The following is an 18,541-nucleotide window of genomic DNA, read 5'->3' as shown; positions in this document are numbered from 1 at the left end:
CCACCCCCTGCCACCCAACCGGTATTTTAAACTCGCAACCAGCTGCTGATTGCGAGCCACCCGGCCACCAAAAATAGTCTTGAGAAATTGTGGATACAACAATAATTTACTGCAATCCAAAGCCCCAGCGGATATCATTAAAATACATTTGCAGCGCTGCGACTTCACCTTCACCCAGGTGACATTTCTACGACGCAACCTCTCGGAGGCCGTTTCACGGCACAAGGTGGTGCACTGCTTTTAATGAGAGGACTACGAATGTGCTCGCGTAGCGCGAGTCGCGGGTGAGAGAGAGAGAGGGGAGGAGGTATAGGTTAAGGAGCAGCCCCGCAATTGCTTGTTGAAGCGACTGCTGGCAGAAGGACCTCCACCAGATGGGGGGATACAAAGAGGCCCTCTAGAAGGCAGAGGTCGCAATCGGGTACCCGATACCCGTACCCTACCTGATACCCGGCTACCCGTTTGCGACCCTGGTGCGGCCGGGTACGGGTAAGGAATCAAAACCCGTTTGCGACCTCTGCTAGAGGGGTATTCAGCCCGGCTCTTGCACGCTGGCAAGTACGTCTTGAAATAAATGAGAGGACAGTACCCACATTTCACCCACACGCAAGGTACCGATCGATGTAACTGTGTGTGTGTGTATCCCATTCGCACTGCTGGGTTGGGTTTGGGGTGAACAGAGGCGGTGATGAGCCGGGAGGATTTAAGGAGCTCGCAACAACCATCATTCATTGATTCAACTGCTGTGCCGTGCGCTCGAATCTCACCGGCGAGCCTCTGTATCGCAAGCCTCGTGTTGACAACCATTCCACCAACTGTGGCAGCTTCCCAATGAGGGAGAGAGGGAGAGAGAGGAGGTGGTGGTGGTGACGCCACTGAATATAGGACAAAGACGCGGTGGCAGGAGTGAGGCATGGGGTGATCGCATCACCGCGATGCTGATGCTGCTGCTGCTGATGACGATATTGATTCGCTCCACCAGGCCCCCTTCTTGGAGAGTTGGACATCACATCATCACAAAGGTCCCCCATGTAACCTCAACAGACTGTCGGGGTAAGTGCTGTTAGCGAGCACCTATAAAGGCCGGTAAGGCACACGACGGGGGGATGGGTCGACTGCCTCTCTCTCCCCAGTGGCGATGTTTACACACCGCATCGGGTACTCATTTGAGGCCGAGTCGACCTAGGTGGGGGGCCCAGGACCTGTTCAAGACAATCGCCACTGGTGGTGTCGGTGTCCGTGAGCGGCACCGTGGCCGGGTTCTCTAACGCAGCGTGCTAACCGCTGCGCCACCGCTCCGCACGCACACGGCATCCTCATACAACGTGTCACACGCTTCACGCGCCCGGTGGCACGCGCGGCACGCTGGGCAGTCGGACGCAACGTGGAACGCTCCGTCTCCGCGTGTCGCATCAACGCGAGCACGATTCGTGGAGTGGCGGCGTGAACAAGTCACCCCCGGACATTGCAGTCACCCTAGGTAATCGATCCAGTCACCCGATCACACCCGAGTCACACAGATGTCTCAACTCAGCCATACCCGTCCATCCTGGTGACCCGGTCACCTTAGTTCAACCAGCTATCGCAGTGAGCCAGTCACCCACGTTTGTGTCACCCACACGCCATGGTCACCCAGTCATCCCACTCACTCGAGTCACCGATCTATTTCGCCCAGCCACTCGGCTATATCAGTCACCATCTCGAAGTCACCCAGACGTTTGAGTCACCCCGTCATCCCAGTCACGCCGAAGCACCCAGCTATGTCACCCAGCCATCAGTCATCATCGTCCCCATCATCCAAACTAAGCCGCTCACGTCACCCAGCTATCTCACCCAGCCATCACAGTCACCCAGGATGAATCTTAGTCACGCTCTCAATCCAGTTACCACCACTCCAGCCACCTCGCCATGCCATAGTGATCCTAAGTCATTCAGCGATCCGAGTATGGCCAGGACATCCCGAGTCACCCCGAGGTAACCAGGCCTCATCACCCACTCACCAATTCATCAACCCATTCACTCATCCATTAATCTACCCACCCACTCACTTACCCACCCACTTATCCATTCACCAACCCACTCACTCATCCATTCATCTATCCACTCACCGACCCACTCACTCACCCATACATCCACCCACTCACCAACTCATCCATTCATCCACCCACTCCCTCACCCGCACACTCACCCACTTATCCATTCATCTAGCCACTCACCGACCCGCTCACTCACCCATACATCCACCCACTCACCAACTCATCCATTCATCCACCCACTCCCTCACCCACTCACTCACCAGCTGCACGGCGCACACGAACAGCAGAGAACAGCGACCGCTGCACCTCGCCATGATCTCTCCTCCTCCCTCCTCGTTCACTCTCCTCGTTCTCTCTCCCGGCACCGCTGAGATTCTCTCCTCCTCCTCCTCCACTTCTCCCTCGTGCTCGTCGTCGTTGTTTGTCGTGAATGTTGACGAGGACGCTGTTGTTATTGTTGTTATTGATCCCCTGATTCCGGGTTTAACCGCGGATCGCTCAGCCGAGACAGCGACGCGGGCATCTTGGTGCAGTGGGTGCCTCCATCCAGCAGCGACGCGACCCGGCCCACGGGCCGCGCATCGCCGAGACGCGCGAGACCCGCCTCCTCCTCCGCCTCGCCTCCCACCCATCCTCCCACACCCTCCCCCACCCCCTACCTCCCTCCCAACCCTACCAACCACCCCTACCGCCCACCAATCTTTCCGTCCCTACCAACCACCCCTACCGCCCACCAATCTTTCCGTCCCTACCAACCACCCCATCCTCCCATCCTTACCAACCACCCATCCTCCCACCCATCGTCCCATCCCTGCCTCCCACCCACCCACCCCTACCGCCCACCAACATCTCCTTCCCTACCAACCACCCATCCTCCCATCCCCACTAACCACCCCCTGCTTTCCCACCCAGCACCGTTTCTCTCCCCCTCCCTTCCTTCCCACCCTATCGGGTCTCCCTTCCTCCCACCCAGCCTCCTCTCGTCTCCTCATACTCTGCCTCCCACCCAGCCCTTCCTCCCACCCAGCGCGACTGGTCTCCCTCCCAGCCTCCCACTCAACCCCCTCTCCCTTCATACCACCCGTCAGTTCCCCGCATCTCCTCACGCTGCCTCCACACCCCCGTCTCCCATTACCGCATTCCCCTCACCTCCCCTCCCGCCTTAGGCGAGACGCGTGGTGGTGGTGGTGATGATGGTGAGCGTGATGGTGATGAGCGTGATGGTGATGAGCGTGATGGTGGTGATGATGGTGAGCGTGATGGTGATGAGCGTGATGGTGGTGATGATGAGCGTGATTGGTGAAGGGGAACGTATTGAGATGTAAATTAGTATGACAATTATGACGTCTTTCGAGAAATGTGAATAATGATAACGAAAATGGTTAAATGTGTTAACTATGAATGACAATTATAGTAATGAACGATATCAAAATATATATAGTTATTAACGATGGTGATGATAATTCTGGATGAAATATGAATAATGATGATCGATGAAATAAATACTTTTAATGGATGATGATGGCGTGCCCATTAAGATCTGAATTATGGGACGGTGCTGTGAATGACGATGACGATGATTGATCGATTAAGTGAATATTAACGACGCATGATCATGGAATGAATAATGGAAATATCTGCATCGTTCACACTGACACAGCCACACCGACACAATGTGGAAGTGCCGTCACCACAGCGCTTGTGCCAGGCTAGGTGCACTTTGAAACTTTGACGTGAAGTGATCGAAGGCTCGCTAGCAGGTGACGGAACCCAGGAGTTATGGGTTGACCGATGTGCCAGGCTAGGTCCAGAGGAGGTCACGAGACAGATCCGAATGTTATGGGTTGACCGCCTCAGATGATTGACAGACGCACCTGTGTTTACCACTGTGCAATCTGGCTGTTTTATACGCCCGGCGCTCCGCTCGTTGTTGTGAGCATCGCTCCTCCACCCGCCGTCGTTGCATCGGCGCAGTCTTCCACGACCCTCCTCTAGAAAGGCCGATCTTGATGCCAGTCGTCAGCAAATCCACACATCTCCAGTTCCGAATTGTACCCCCATCAACTCGTCGTCTCTCTATGCCGTGCCTCTATCAGTCTACCCGATCAAATACAACTCTTGGGCGCTTGCCCCAATAGTCTGAACAGCTACAGCAAATATGCGCACAAATCCGCTTCCAAACACAACGTGCGTTTGTGGCCCATCGACATATTTGACTCTGCATACCGAATGTTAACCGGGCGGCATTCGTAACCCCAAGTAGGCGAACTCTGGACCGGTTTCGACCTTCTGGTGTCTCATCAGCGGAGTTGTGGCTCGGCAAACAAAAACACGCCGCTGGGTTGACTGCTGCTGTTTGGCAAGAGCACCCCGTGTGAAATAAAGGACCACCATTTACGAAAAGTATTTTCGAGGTATCTATGGCCTGGAAGAGGATATTGATTCTAAAAAAACATATATACCAATATAGGCTGTACCCTTTCTGTATTAAAACAGGTGTTAAGATATTCTTGGTTCTTTCGGTAAAGTCACGAAGAAAGGAAATAATAAAATAATACAAATATAAAACAATAAAAATTCTCACGACGTTTCGACTGCAACACAAGCAATCATCATCAGGTGTGAAATCCACAACAATAAATTTAGAAAAAAGTGGCGATTTTTCCTGAAAACAGGAAAACCCGCCACTTATTTCAGTCGAAACGTCGTGAGAATTTTTATTGTTTTATAATTGTATTATTTTATTATTTCCCTTCTACGTGACTTTACCGAAAGAACCAAGAATATGAATCCCTGCAGTCACGAAAGCTTTAAATCAAAATGTAGGTGTTAAGATGTTCAAACACCGAATAGATGCCTATTAGAAGGCATCAAGTCTGCATTCACCACACACTCTTGTAGAAGAACACTAAAAAAAACACATGCCCTAATAATCTATGGGCATTGTCTTTGAAATTGATTGGCCTACACCAGAGACGCGGCCTTCTTTATGGCCTTGCCACTGTTCGCCTGTTGGCGTTCTCTGCTCTGACACTAGCGAGACGAGGCTAAAAGACGGCTGCCGTCTCTTGTGCAGGCCAATCAGTTCCAACGACAGTGCATTTGCAATTATCAGAGCATGTTTGTTTGCATGTGTTGCTACAAGAGTGCGTGGCGAATGCAGACTTGATGCCATTTAATAGGCACCTATTTGGTGTTTGAACATCTTAACACGACTCCTGTTGTATTGCCAGGCGGAGGTAAAAGCCTTTTCTTAAAAACATTGTTCATCATTTTGATACTGGCAATAAGGTCCCATAGGCAAGAAGGGCACTTTGTGTGTGGACGCACGGAACGCCTCGCGCGCCACCTGCTGGTGATGTCGGGGCAGTGCTCGCGCTGTGAATCGTAGAGGCAAAGATACCCCCTTCACCCCCCCGGTATATGGCCTTGACACAATATTGGGGCAAGTGCTGTTCGCGAGGCACCTGTTGAGGGTTGGAATAGTACACGAGGTCGGTGGTGTTGGTGTGGCCATCACCACGTCCGGCCGCCTTTGTGTCTCCAGTGGCGATGTCTTTGACATATCGCCATCAGGTACTCATTTGAGGCTGAGTCGACCCAGGGGAAGCCCAGATAATGGTCATTGGTGTCATTTGAGGCTGAGTCGACCTAGGGGAAGCCTAGATAATGGCCACTGGTGTCATTTGAGGCTGAGTCGACCTAGGGGAAGCCCAGATAATGGCCACTGATGTCATTTGAGGCTGAGTCAACCCAGGGGAAGCCCAGATAATGGCCACTGGTGTAATTTGAGGCTGAGTCGACCCAGGGGAAGCCCAGATAATGGCCACTGGTGTCGGCCGTGGGCGGGAATCGTGTGACCGCCGGGTAGGTAGCGCAGTGCGCTAACTACTGCGCCACTGCTCCCCGAACTATAAACACGAGGCAAAGATCCCCCGTGTAGCTCACCCAGGCTGTGAGGGCAAGTGCTGTTAGCGAGCACCCAATGAAGGCGGGGAAGGCGCATCTCATGGGCGAGGTGGTGTGGCCACCACCGATGCCACATTTGTCTCCCCGGCGCCGATGTTGCTGGCACACTGCACCTGATATTTAAGGCTGAGTCGACCTGATTATACTAAAAAACAAAAATCCCCCTATAGCCTTAACAGACTGCGGGGGCAAGTGCTGTTAGCGAATAGCAGCTATGAAGGCGGGCAGGGCACACTTGAGGTTGGTGTGGTCAACATCACGCCCGGCCGCCTTTGTCTCCCCAGCGCTGATGTTGCTTACAACCCGCACAAGGTGTAAACGTTTAAGGCCGAGCCGACCTGACTGTATATACACAAAGCACACACACGTGTGTGTGTGCTTTGTGTATACACGTGTGTGTGTGCGTTGTGTGTGTATGCACGTGTGTGTGCTGTGTGTGTGTGATACACGTGTGTGTATACACGTGTGTGTGTGCACTGTGTATACACGTGTGCGTGTGCACTGTGTATACACGTGTGTGTGTGTGCGCTGTGTGTATACACGTGTGTGTGTGTATACACGTGTGTGTGTGTGTGTGCACTGTGTATACACGTGTGTGTGTGCGCTCTGTGTATACACGTGTGTGTGTGTATATACGTGTGTGTGTGCACTGTGTGTAGACACGTGTGTGCACTGTGTGTATACACGTGTGTGTGTGTGTATACACGTGTGTGTGTGTGCACTGTGTGTATACACGTGTGTGTGTGTGCGCTGTGTGTATACACGTGTGTGTGTGTGCGCTGTGTGTATACACGTGTGTGTGTGTGCGCTGTGTGTATACACGTGTGTGTGTGTGTGCGCTGTGTGTATACACGTGTGTGTGTGTATACACGTGTGTGTGCGCTGTGTGTATACACGTGTGTGTGTGTGATGTGTGTGTGTGCTATATATACCCGGTGCAGAACGGGCACTGTGCGTGCCCCTGTGGGGGGTCCCCCCCCCACCACCCAGGGGGCAGCACGGACCCCGTCTCGGGGCTCCGGCTGCTGCTGCTGCTGCCCGGGTGTCGGGTTCCTTCTGGGGGCTATTCCTGGCGCGGGGAGCAAACGTTGCGGAGGACGGTGGAGGGGTGACAGTCGCCTCCACCTCTCGCCGACCTCTCTCCTCCACCCCGCATCCACCTCCACGGCCACTCCACCAAACCTCTCCCTCCCCCCACTCCCAACTCCTCCGGCAGTCTCCCCCAAGGCCACCCCTCTCTCTTCTCCGCGCTCTCCGTCTCTCATCTCTCTCTGGCCGCAACGCTCTCCCGACTCGCGCTCTTCCCCCCCACCACTCCCTCCCCATCGTTATCTCGCCGTCTCTGTTCGGCGCTCTCTCGTTTTAATACCGCCCGACTCTCCCCTCCGCTCTCCCCGTCATTCCCGGTGTTTATCCGACTCGCTCTCTCTTTTCCCGGGGCTGTGCCCTCTCACTTCACGCTCCCCTCGTTCTCTCTCTCCCAGCCTTCCCGATTTATGCACTCTGCTCTCCCTCCGCGCACTCTCCCCCTCCTCTCCTCACTACTCTCGCCTCTCTCTCTCTTTTACAAGTGCTGCCACCGCCCCCCCCCGCCGCCTCTCACTCCACGCTCCATTCGTTCTCTCTCCCAAGGTTGTCGCCGTCGCTCGCTCGCTCTCTCTCTGCGCTCTCAAAGACTGCGCTTTCTCTCTCTCTCTCTGCGCTCGCTCTCTACGCTCTCTCCTCTCTCCGCTACCGAAGACGTCTTCCCAGGGAGCGATCCTGCGCCCCGGCCCCATGACGGACCCATCCCGCGGTGAAGGTGCGATCATCACGCGGGGGAAGGGGGGGGGAAGACCCACACTGTCGGCTTACCCACAACACACACACACTCGCACCACCCAGGGCCGATAAAGTGGCGCGGTACCGTGGAGCAAGCGGTGCATTGCGGCAACGTGAAAACATTGGTGCAAACGAGGTTCATCCATCCTGGGCGATGTCGATAAGGGTGTAGTGTCCGTTGCTGGACTACTTTCCGAGCGAATGGGGGAGCGTGCTGGCATGAGTCTGCCTACTCGAATATGTAACGTTCGTTTTACGGCCCTTGCTACGAAATTCTCACCAAGTGTCTCTCTCCCTCTCTCGTATTAACCCTCATTGAATGAATCCCTAAGACGCGCCGCGATGCCCCGTCGTTGTGTCCAAGGCCGAGCGAATTTCTTGCCCAAGGTTCGCACCACCAACTGGGCAGCTAAATCATTCCGCTGAGAACGTTGCACGCAAACCAAGCTCACTCATTCCATGGGCGATAATTAAAAGAAAAACCACGAGGCGGTGGGCGAGTAACGGTCGAGCGGGCGAACGCAATCGAGCCCAGCCGCCGCCCTGGCTAACACGGGCGGGTGTTGTTGACTCGACACGCCTGCCGAGCCGTCTGCACTGGATGATTAGGCCGTGACGTTATTCGAATAGGGATAGGCCAAGCTTACCGGTGTCACGGTCCAAATGTATGCAAGGTTGAAACAATTGCCGGCACATCTCTAAAGTAAGTACACTTGTTTTTGTTACGCGTAACATCGTCCCCGCCCCCACCGGCAGATCGCACTCGTCTGTGTAACACAGTGCATGTCATATTTGTTATAGCCTTGCGCTGTAAGAAGTGTACAGTAGAACCTCGGAGATCGAACGCACCAGAACTCGAACAAATCGGTGTTCGATCGATATTTCCAAACATTTTTTGCCCCGGAAACCGAACGAAATTTGGAGGTCGAACGGGCAATCGAGACTTGAAAGAACCTGTACGGCTGAGACGCGTATGGGCAGCGTGCATGACGCTTGCCCAGATAAAGGTTTTACCATGTGAGAGGCTCAGTTAACACGTAGCTCTCTCACCCAGTGCAGTTACCCGCAAAACATCGTTCCTTAACTTTTATAACACTACCACCTCCTCCTCACCACCTTCCAATCAAGCCATCAACTCTCCTTACTACAGGTAAAGTGAAGTTCAATGTTAATTTATTTCATTTATTCCATATATTTATTCATTTATTCCATTTATTTATTGTGTTTCTTGTTTTTTGTATGCTTTTATGCAATTACTGTACACTTCGTGTAAAAATGCTTTATAATGAGAGATGTCTTGTGTCTGGAACCAATTAATGTCATTCACAGTAATTCGTATGGGGAAAATTAATTCGGTGTTCGAACAAATCGGTGTTCGAATGGCCTTCTGGAACGAATTAAGTTCGATCTCCGGGGTACCACTGTAATTCCATTGTTGCGTTTTGACAATGCAGTACGTTCTTCAGGAGCTAAATGTTAATGTCGAGTTCTGCTGAGCGCGACGAGAGGGCTTCGGGAAAGAGCGAGTTCGCGTAATTGTGCTGCTCCTCCTCTGTTGAAGAAGCGCAGACTTTAATGGCTCAATTTTCTGCAAGAGTTTCCACAAGTTTCAGTTGCATGGCCACAGTCGCACTACGACTGTGGCTTGTCCATAATTTGAGTTGCATGGTTTGTCCACAATGTCAGTTGCATGGTTTGTCCACAATGTCAGTTGCATGGCTTGTCCGTAATTTTCCATTCACAAAGTATGTGTGCGCATCAGCCTGTTGATGTTATCGTGCGGTTTAATGGTTTAATAGTTGTGCCAACCGGTGTCTTCGAGGAATGTAAAATTCAGGAGATGCAAAGTTTGCGTCTCGGAACGAGGCGTTTATTACGGGCCCACGAATGGCCTGCTGGGTAGCTTGTGCCTTTTTCTCACAAGTGTTGCACACTCGAAATTAAGGACGTGGGCAGGTGCTTCAAATCGAGAGCAAACACATGTATTGTGGTTAATCTGTAAGATGCAACAGCACGTGTGTCACACAGCAATTTTCCAACCGAGTGCCATTAACCATGTGACTTAGTGTACACGTCCGGTTAATCAATAACAGTTTTCTCTTAAACCCAATTCTACTACTGATAACCCATCTTTGTCTTTGACAATAACATTTGCACTTCACTATTCGAATATTACTTTAATCCTAAGCTGTATGTCTATCTATACCATCGACATATCTGTATCTTACACCCATTACCTGTACTGCATGTGTACAATATACGTACTGTACGTGTCACCATTGTATCACTTACGACTATGCATGTGTTCCATTTTCAATAACATTGCAAGTAGTCATACTCTGGGTGTATGGGCATGGTTATAGACTAAACAGTATTAGGATTAGTGAATTAAGAATCACAAGTATGAACTACAGTACGTCATCCTTTACAATGCACAGTGCTAAAACCCCTCCAATTTAAGATATCACAAACTAACAATTCAAAGCCAAGCTTGAAGTCTAGAACAAGTCTAGAACATTTCTGTAACGATCAAAAACAACCTTTGGGTCCTTTACCTGTAAGATGCAACAACAGCACGTGTGTCACACACAGACATTTTCCAATCGAGTCGCCATTAACCACGTGACCGGTGTACACGTCCGGTTAATAAATAACCCTGCCAGCCCCCCTACAGGCCCAACTCAGTCATCACATGCTGCTGTACACAGGTGCATTGATGCACTGCACAGCACATCAGGACATTCACTGAACCACACTTTACTCCCTTGCTGCACAAGGAAATAGTTAAAAGAGTGGTCCATTTCTCATGTGCCACACAAGAACAAATCTTCCCGCAATGCAATGCGGGGGAACAGATATATGGGAAGGAGGAGGCGTGTTGCCTGCGCATGTGTTTTGTGTAATTGAACGCGGCGTGTGTCGAACGCAGTGGTTCTTAACCCGGAGTGCCCGTACCCCCGAGGGATGCCATCTGCCCTTTCTAGGGGTGCGAGACACGGTTGATTTTATTATTATTAAATAATCGAAAGACAAATTAAGCACGGGCACGACAGCTACTTTGTCTAATCAAACTCTACGTATTTATGAACATTATATTTACCAAAACATTACGATTGAGAGCCAAAGCGGTGCAAGGCTGCAGTAAAGGTTAAGAACCGTCTAACGCATCTCTCCGTCTTCACTACCACATCCCCTTATACCTGTGCGTGTGTGTGTGTGATTGGGGTGGGAGGGGGATATCAGGAGCTGGTGCCGTGGCGGACGGGCACGGCACCGCGGGGGTGGACACCTCTGGTGGACGCAAGGTCGTGCGCAGGGTCGTGCGCAGGGTGGTGGAGACCTCTCCGCTGCTGCACTCCCCCTCCACCTGGATGCTCGCGTTCGCTCTGCTCCTCACCTGGGGGGCCGTCGCCGTCGTCATGTTCGACGTCGTGGACCTGAAAGTGTACCTGGGTACTACCCGTGCACTGCCACTCACCGGCTGGGGGCCACCTGGGCACTAATGTAGCACTACCACTCACCACTAGCTGGGTACCCACCTGGGTATTAGCACTGCACTACCAATCGTTAACCTGAGTCGTACCTGGGTCCTAATATAGCACTACCGGTCACTAGCTAGGAACCACGTGGGTAGCTACCGCGGCAATACCAGTCACTAACTGGATCCAACCTGGGTTCTATGATAGCACTACCAGTCACTAGCTGGGTCCACGCTGGGTACTACCGCAGCACTACCAGTCGCTAACCTGGCTGCCACGTGGATACTACTACGAGAGCACTACCTGGGCAGTTACTACATTCAGTCTTGATTTGAAGCTTTCGTGACTGCAGGAATCAATTCTCTTTGGTTCTTTCGGTAAAGTCACGTAGGTAGAAATAAAATAAAAACAAATCACGACGTTTCGATCGCAACACAAGCGGTCGTCATGATTTGTTTTTATTTTACGTCTAACTACGTGACTTTACCGAAAGAACCAAAGAGTACTACCTACAGCTTCACCTCTACACCTGGATAAAACTGGTACCTAACCGTGCTGTCACACATCGCGGTGATGGCGAGGACACTGGGGATAGGGGTGGCGTTGTGACGCTGGTCGTGATGTGGGTGGTGACGGGAGGAGGCGGTGATGACGTTGGTGGCACTGCAACTAAAGTGGTGAAGGTGGTAAATGAAGGTGGTGATAGTGGAGGTGGTGATGGAGTTGGTGGTATCGTTCGTGCTCGTGGAGATGGTGACAGTGCTGGTGGTGATAGATGACCATTACTTGTCCTTGTTTCAGGTGTGTGTGTGTGTGTCATCATATGGCGGTAGATCCTTTATCAATAACCAGGTCATAACGCAATGAACAGGGCACTGCACTGTGAACCCGGCGACCCAAGTTCCATTCCAGGCCACAGTTAACATCAGTGGCCCCCAGCTCACCAACCCTCACGAACCAACGCGGTAAAGCATCGTCAGACGACTCCGACACGGTGGTGCCAACCCCGTGACAAACCGAACGGACTCTCTGGGATGATGACATGATCCAGATTTAGCAGTGATCCCAGGTTTGTACTTAAGGGTCCCCGTATCAGTTGACTATGTTTATCATTTGGTCAGTTGCCTGAGTGGAACGATAGAAGGTTTACGTATTAAGAATCCTGAGTTGGGTTACGGTAGTGGCGCACGCCTATAATCCAGCTCTGCGGGAGCAGTGAGGTTTGGTGTATCGCCGAACGAATGTTGCCAAACCCTGGCTTTCCAGGAGAAGGCGGTACAGCAACATACAGGCGAATCCTCCATCCGTCCCTTGTGTGTGGGATAGAGTGTTGCCCCCTCGCACGCGTGGGTTTTCGCCATTGCTCCAGTTCCCTCCCACGTGTATAAACACTCATTCATTGAATGAAAACACAGATGAACATCATTGGAACCTCATTTGCCAGTAAAAAATATGATAATTGTTTTTTTACCCTTCTATCTGGCAACAAAACTGACGCCTTTTTTTACAAGGAGTCATGTTTGCATAGACCACAATACCTGCAGTCATAATGCAAACAAAAAAACATAACTCTGATAATGTGCACTGTCCTTGGCGTCATCTGGTCCAACCCATGTGAGACTAGGCTCTAAGGAAAGCTGTCTCGGGTGTGGACCAATCAACTCCAAGGACAGTGCATATATTATCAGAGTTATGTTTTTTGTTTTCATTATGATTGCAGGTATTGTGGTCTATGCAAACATGACTCCTTGTAAAAAAAAAGGTGTCAGTTTTGTTGCCAGATAGAAGGGTAAAAAAACAATTATCACAGATGAACATATAGAGGACTGCAATGGCTTGGATAATTGTTGGTAGCGCCGGCTCTCCGCATGGCTGCCTGCCTTCCCGCTCGTCTGTGCTTCCTCCTGGAGCCTTTGAGTCGTCATCTCTCCTCGAGAGCGAGTGGACTAATACTTTGCAGCGGCGGCGGCAGATTCGGGTCACAAGTTGAAATAATTACGAGTCAAATTGTCCACTGGTGACAGCTCCATTAAGCGACGTCTCACAAATGCGAGGTTCGTTTGAAGAGGTTTTTTTTTCGCTTTAAGGATTTGGTAACGCCGCCCCCACATCCGATATCGTCTGGGGAGGTCTTCATCCAGCAGTGGATTGACCAAAGGGGTTGTACATTATTGTTATTTATTTAATCGCTCGCTGAGTCGGAAGTCGTTTTTTTAAATTTTGTTTCGTGGGATATCTGGAGAAAATGAGCGGTGGATTCCAGTTTTGACTTCGCTGAGTAGGAAGTCTAGATTTGAAGCTTTCGTGACTGCAAGGATTTATAAATTTTAATAGAAATAGATGTATTATTTTATTTCTATTATTTCTATAATTTTTTTACCTACGTGACTTTACCGAAAAACCTAAGAGTATGAGTAGGAATTCGTTTTTTTAATTTTGTTCCGTGGCATATCTGGAGTAAATTAGCGGTGGATTCCAGTTTTGACTTTGCAATCAACCACCGGAGGGTAACAAGCCGCATCATTAGACATCCCGAAAATAGCCACTCGGTGTGGGGCGTCTCAGCCAGTCCAGGCCAGCGTGGTCAGTCACTGTCACCTGCTGCTGGCGATGACGACCACGATGATGAGCGAATACAGATCAAGTGAGCGAGGTTGTGATCGGCACCCTGGTGTCTAAGTCACGTGCTTTTCTTGACCAAGTGTCCTCTTTTTAATCGCTTTGAAAGCCAGTGCGACGAACAAACACGTTGAAAAAAGAAGCCCCAATTGGATGGGTGCGATTGTGAACGCGTCCTGCTAAAACACGCTTATCCCACTCTCGAACAGAATGAAAGTGCACGCATCCTCCTCTAAATCTCATCGAATTATTGCAATTTTGGGACGCGGCTAATGAAGCCCACGGTTGGAGTACGCCGCACTGTGAACGCACGTTCCGATCCAATCGCAGGCGGCTGTAATGGGGACGCGAGCTGGTAAAACAACACGTTCCTGATCAGTAAGTCTGATCCAAGGCCGTAATTATAATATATGTTAGGAGGGGGGACACATCCCCCCCCCCAATATTCAAATATGCTCAAAAATTCCCCTATAAAATAGATATCTGTTGATATGATTGTGGTGATGGTTGTTCTTTATTAATCCCTAATCTCTGCCATTACATACAATGAAACAAGAAAAGGTAAAAAAGAAAAAAACAGCAATGGAATACAATACAGTATTAGACATTATTGTAAAAAAAATCCATCCTATGTGTTAGCAATTTTTTTTACATTTTACGCAGAAAATGGTAGGAAATTCGTTTTCAAAATTAGATTTATTTCTAGGGGGCGACCCCCAGACCGCCTGGAAGATTTCGTCCCCCCCAATGTTGATTCCATGCTACGGCCTTGGTGTGAACATTCGTTACCGCGCACGCGCGCGCGCTAAAATAAGAGTCCAGTCCATCACGAACGCGCCGCGCTAATCCACGCGTTGCTTGCTGGCTCTGCGGAACGACGCCGTTCTAAATGCCGCTTGCTGCGACGCTGGCTCGGCAATATCTGTCGCCGGTGATTGTTGTCCAGGTCGTGGGGGGGGCGGCCTCCCATTTAGACTGCACTGATCATCTCGCCGGGTTAACGTCACAGCCAACGACGCCAGAGGGAGCGGTGCAAGGGGACCGCGTCTGTTTTGGGACGCTAAGTTATGAAACTTATTCGAATGAAAGCAGGGGGACGTTTTTCGTCGTCGTCGTCATCATCATTGCCATCATCTCAATTTAAAGCTTTCGTGGCTGCAGGGATTCGTCTTCTTGGTTCTTTCGGTAAAGTCACGTAGAAGAGAAATAATAAAATAATAAAACATAATAAAATAATTCTCACGACGTTTTATTATTTCCATTCTACGTGACTTTACCGAAAGAACCAAGAAGATTGCCATCATCGTCCACAGCCACGAACAACCTACCCACTGCGGTAGACAAACTCGACACTTTCCACTTCATGGCACGCGTGCATGCCCGCCACACGTTACCCTGAAGATAAAGGGCCAATTGCCCGAAGCGTCGACTAATGCACATTTGTTTTACCTTCTGAGGCCACGGTGCTGTTGGCGAATATTCGTTCGATTTTACTGCGTTGCTTGAGCACCATCGCCAACGCAGCAGCGGCAGCAGCAGCAGCAGCTGTGTACGTGTGTGTGTACGTGTGTATGTAGGTGTGTGTGTACATGTGTGTGTGTACGTGTGTGTGTACGTGTGTGTATGTAGGTGTGTGTGTACGTGCGTGTGTACGTGCGTGTATGTAGGTGTGTGTGTATACGTGTGTGTACGTGTAAGCGGCAGTGTAGTGGTTAGCACGCTGCGCTACAAACCTGGCGACCCGAGTTCGATTCCCGCTCACGGCCAACACCAGTGACGATTATTTGAACCGGTCCTGGGGCCTCCCCCTAGGTCGACTCAGACTCAGTCTCAAAACGAGCACCTGGTGCGGTGTGTAAACATCGCCACTGTGGAGACAAAGGCGGTCGGGCGTAGTGCTGGCCAACCCACCATCGTGTGCCGTTCCGGCCTTTAAAGGTGCTCACTGACAGCACTTGCCCCTACGGGCTGTTAAGGCTATAAGGGGGATCTTTGTCTTGTGCGTGCGTGTGAGAGAAAGAGAGAGGGCCCGTGCCACTGGAGTTGCTAGTGATCTGATGAGGATGATGATGATGGGCAAAGTGGGTTCCGTCATTATGATGATGACGCTCGTCTCTCCATCTCCATGATGATGATGATGGTGAAGCGTGTTTCTTGATTATGATGATGATAATGGAGAGTGAAGCGTGTTTCTTATTGATGATGATGATGATGGAGCGATGATGATGGTGGAGCGTGTTTCTTGTTGTTGATGATGATGGAGAGTGGAGCGTGTTTCTTATTGATGATGATGGAGAGTGAAGCGTGTTTCTTGATTATGATGATGACGATGATAAACAGTGACGCGTGTTTCTTGATAATGATGATGATGAAGAGTGAAGCGTGTTTGTTGATGATGACGAGCGAAGTTGCTTCGCTGCCTCTAGGCCAGGCGCTGGAACCGGACGAGGAGAACGATGGGCTGGACGAGGAGGCGGCCTCCCTGAGAGGTGACACAATCGACGCCCACGCAGCACTGGGGCCGAGAATTCGGGGGGGGGAGGGGGAGGGGAAGTGGTGGGGGGAGGGGGGGACACAGGCCACGGTAACATTTCGCCACGGTGGCGAGATGTTAACTACCTCGCCTGGTATGCAGGAGGTCGTGGGTTCGATCCCAATCCAGACACCTGCTATACATTTGTAGTTTGCGTGTCTCTCTCTCTCCCCCGTGGTCGTGTGTATTTTTCTCCGGGTCCTCCGGTTTTTCCCCCTCCACATTTAGAATCAACATTACGCGTTTTGAGTACTTGGCTTCTATAGATGTCCACATGACGATAAGCAACTTCGTTGAGCTATCGTTTGTGATAGCCAGGTCGCTTCTGAAAAAGAAAAGAAAACAACTGCATAGCTCAGTGAGCCCTTACCTGCTAAAATAGAAAATAGTTGTATTTTTTTTATAGTATGGGACTGGGCGTGAGGACGAGAGGCCCCCCAATGTCTCATGGGATAGGTTCGGGTTTGTGGGGTCCCGGTCGGTTCTCGCAACCCGACACGGGCGCGTCTCCCTTGCACGCTCGCCGATCTCCTCCAACTCGGACACGAACAGGCCACACGTGCGATGTTTGTATTTGGAGCTGTGTACATCGCGTGGAAACACACGTGGACGCGTCGACCTTCATTTGGATCGGCGCTCTCTCAGTCACGGCTCATACACACGGCAAAGGCGACAATCACAACAACAGCAGCTGCTGCTGTGTTTCGCCACTAAGTGGTGGTGATGTCACCGCAGCACTTGTGCCAGCCGTCTAGACGCACTCTGAGATGTGCGCGCGCACGCACGCGCACATGCACGCGCGCAAAATGGAAAGGTGGCATAGTGGTTAGCGCACTGCGCTATGAACCCGGTGACCCGAGTTCGATTCCCGCTCAGGGACAACACCGGTGACGATTATATGAACCGGTCCTGGGCCTCCCCTAGGTCGGCTCAGCCTTAAACGAGTACCTGGGGCGGTGTTGCGATTCGGCCGCTTGCAGCTTGCATCGACGATTTGCATTTAACTGTAAAACATTGGTACCTGATGCGACGCGCCCTGGTGGATCGCGGGGGGAACAACGTCCTGAGAAACCCTGACTCCGGATTAAGGGAACCATGGCTGTCGGTAAAAAGCTAAAGGTGCATCCCAGCAACCGCTTGCTCCCGCCACTGCTGCTGGAAGGACCTTCACCAAAAGGTAATTTTTAGGAGCCCCTCCAGCAAGGTGCTTGGCCTTCCCCACCGCACTGGCCCGACGTCACACACTTTACCCCACCACACACGACCTGCCAATGGTGGTGATCCTATCGATTCTGCTGGGTTGGGCAGTGGCGGTGGTGCCGGTGGCGATAGAGGGGGGGGGGTGGTTTGGGGGTGAATTTGAGAAAACTTCCCCAATTTGTTTCAACCATCTCTGGGCGGGAGAGGGAATCGAACCTGTAAACCTCCGGATCGCAAGCCCCGCGCGCTGACGTTCCGTGGGCACCGCCCTGGCAGCCATCCCCCGCTCTTGTCGGCGAGAGAGCGTTTAGCTTGATGCGTTGTTGTCTTTTTGTCCGCCGGCACGCACAGAGGCCGCCGCGTTCGCCGCCGCCGCCGCCACGGACGAGCACGAGTCGGGGAAGAAGACAAAGAAGACGAAGAAGACGACGAACGCCGCGGCACAGAAAGCGGACGCGGCCAAGGGCACCGGCAAGAAGAACGAGGCAGGGGCGGCGGGGTCAGGGGTCAAGGGCGAAAAACAGGGCAAGGGCAAGGAACTCGACTCGGCGGGCAAGAAGAAGAAGAAGAAGGAGAGCGACAACAACAGGGGCGAGCGGCAAGAGGGCGAGGCGAACGAGCGAACGAAGAGGAGGAGGGGGGGAGGCTGACGCGGCGGCCTCCGTGCGGGGATCGAACCTGAGCGCTCCGGGTGGCGGAAGCCGATTCTGAACCCCTACCCCCGCCATGCACCCATCCCCTCCGATCTCCCCGCCGCCGGTTTCGGGTTGTCACGGACCGACCTCGCGGACGCGTGAACACCGTCGCGTGCGTCCGATCGGTCGGAGGGCCCCGTGACCGCGCGGCTGGCACTGCTGTGTGTGGGGGGGGCGGGGGGTCGGACG

The 18,541-nt window shown here is 51.8% G+C and overlaps 2 protein-coding genes across 5 annotated transcripts in view; one reads left to right on the top strand and one right to left on the bottom strand.

The window, feature by feature from the left end:
• Positions 1–2,683, bottom strand: part of LOC144945842 (sodium/potassium-transporting ATPase subunit beta-1-interacting protein 2-like) — a 48,788-nt gene extending 46,105 nt beyond the window's left edge. The window contains exon 1 of the mRNA XM_078874406.1: positions 2,297–2,683. Coding sequence (XP_078730532.1) covers positions 2,297–2,668 — 372 coding nt within the window. The 5' untranslated portion in view covers positions 2,669–2,683. The remainder of the gene's footprint in view (positions 1–2,296) is intronic.
• Positions 1,390–18,534, top strand: LOC144945848 (uncharacterized). 4 transcript variants are annotated; one of them, XM_078874428.1, is made up of 6 exons: positions 1,390–1,480; positions 7,746–7,806; positions 8,955–8,976; positions 11,059–11,279; positions 16,351–16,413; positions 18,009–18,534. In XM_078874428.1, the coding sequence occupies exons 2-6, from the start codon at positions 7,782–7,784 to the stop codon at positions 18,305–18,307; spliced, it is 630 nt and encodes a 209-aa protein (XP_078730554.1). In that variant the 5' UTR covers positions 1,390–1,480; positions 7,746–7,781; the 3' UTR covers positions 18,308–18,534. The 4 variants fall into 4 exon arrangements, with proteins under 4 accessions (XP_078730554.1, XP_078730564.1, XP_078730574.1 ...); XM_078874438.1 differs by lacking the exon at positions 8,955–8,976 and having other exon boundaries at positions 11,070–11,279; positions 18,009–18,532; XM_078874448.1 differs by lacking the exon at positions 8,955–8,976 and having other exon boundaries at positions 1,399–1,480; positions 6,947–7,806; positions 18,009–18,531.
• The last annotated feature ends 7 nt before the right edge of the window (positions 18,535–18,541 follow it).

This window comes from Lampetra fluviatilis, chromosome 2 (genome assembly GCF_964198595.1).
Source record: "Lampetra fluviatilis chromosome 2, kcLamFluv1.1, whole genome shotgun sequence".
Lineage (NCBI taxonomy): Eukaryota > Metazoa > Chordata > Hyperoartia > Petromyzontiformes > Petromyzontidae > Lampetra > Lampetra fluviatilis.
The sequence above is the reverse complement of the archived record's forward strand: the minus strand, read 5'-3'. Positions and strand labels throughout refer to the sequence as shown.

What these genes read in the sequence shown, in the direction of transcription:
- LOC144945848 (XM_078874428.1), top strand. Translation starts at nt 7,782, where the DNA reads ATGACGGACCCATCCCGCGGTGAAG. An exon ending in GGACCTGAAAGTGTACCTGG is followed by an intron (nt 11,280 to 16,350) that starts GTACTACCCGTG and finishes CGCTGCCTCTAG; the next exon opens with GCCAGGCGCTGGAACCGGAC. An exon ending in GGAGGCGGCCTCCCTGAGAG is followed by an intron (nt 16,414 to 18,008) that starts GTGACACAATCG and finishes CGGCACGCACAG; the next exon opens with AGGCCGCCGCGTTCGCCGCC.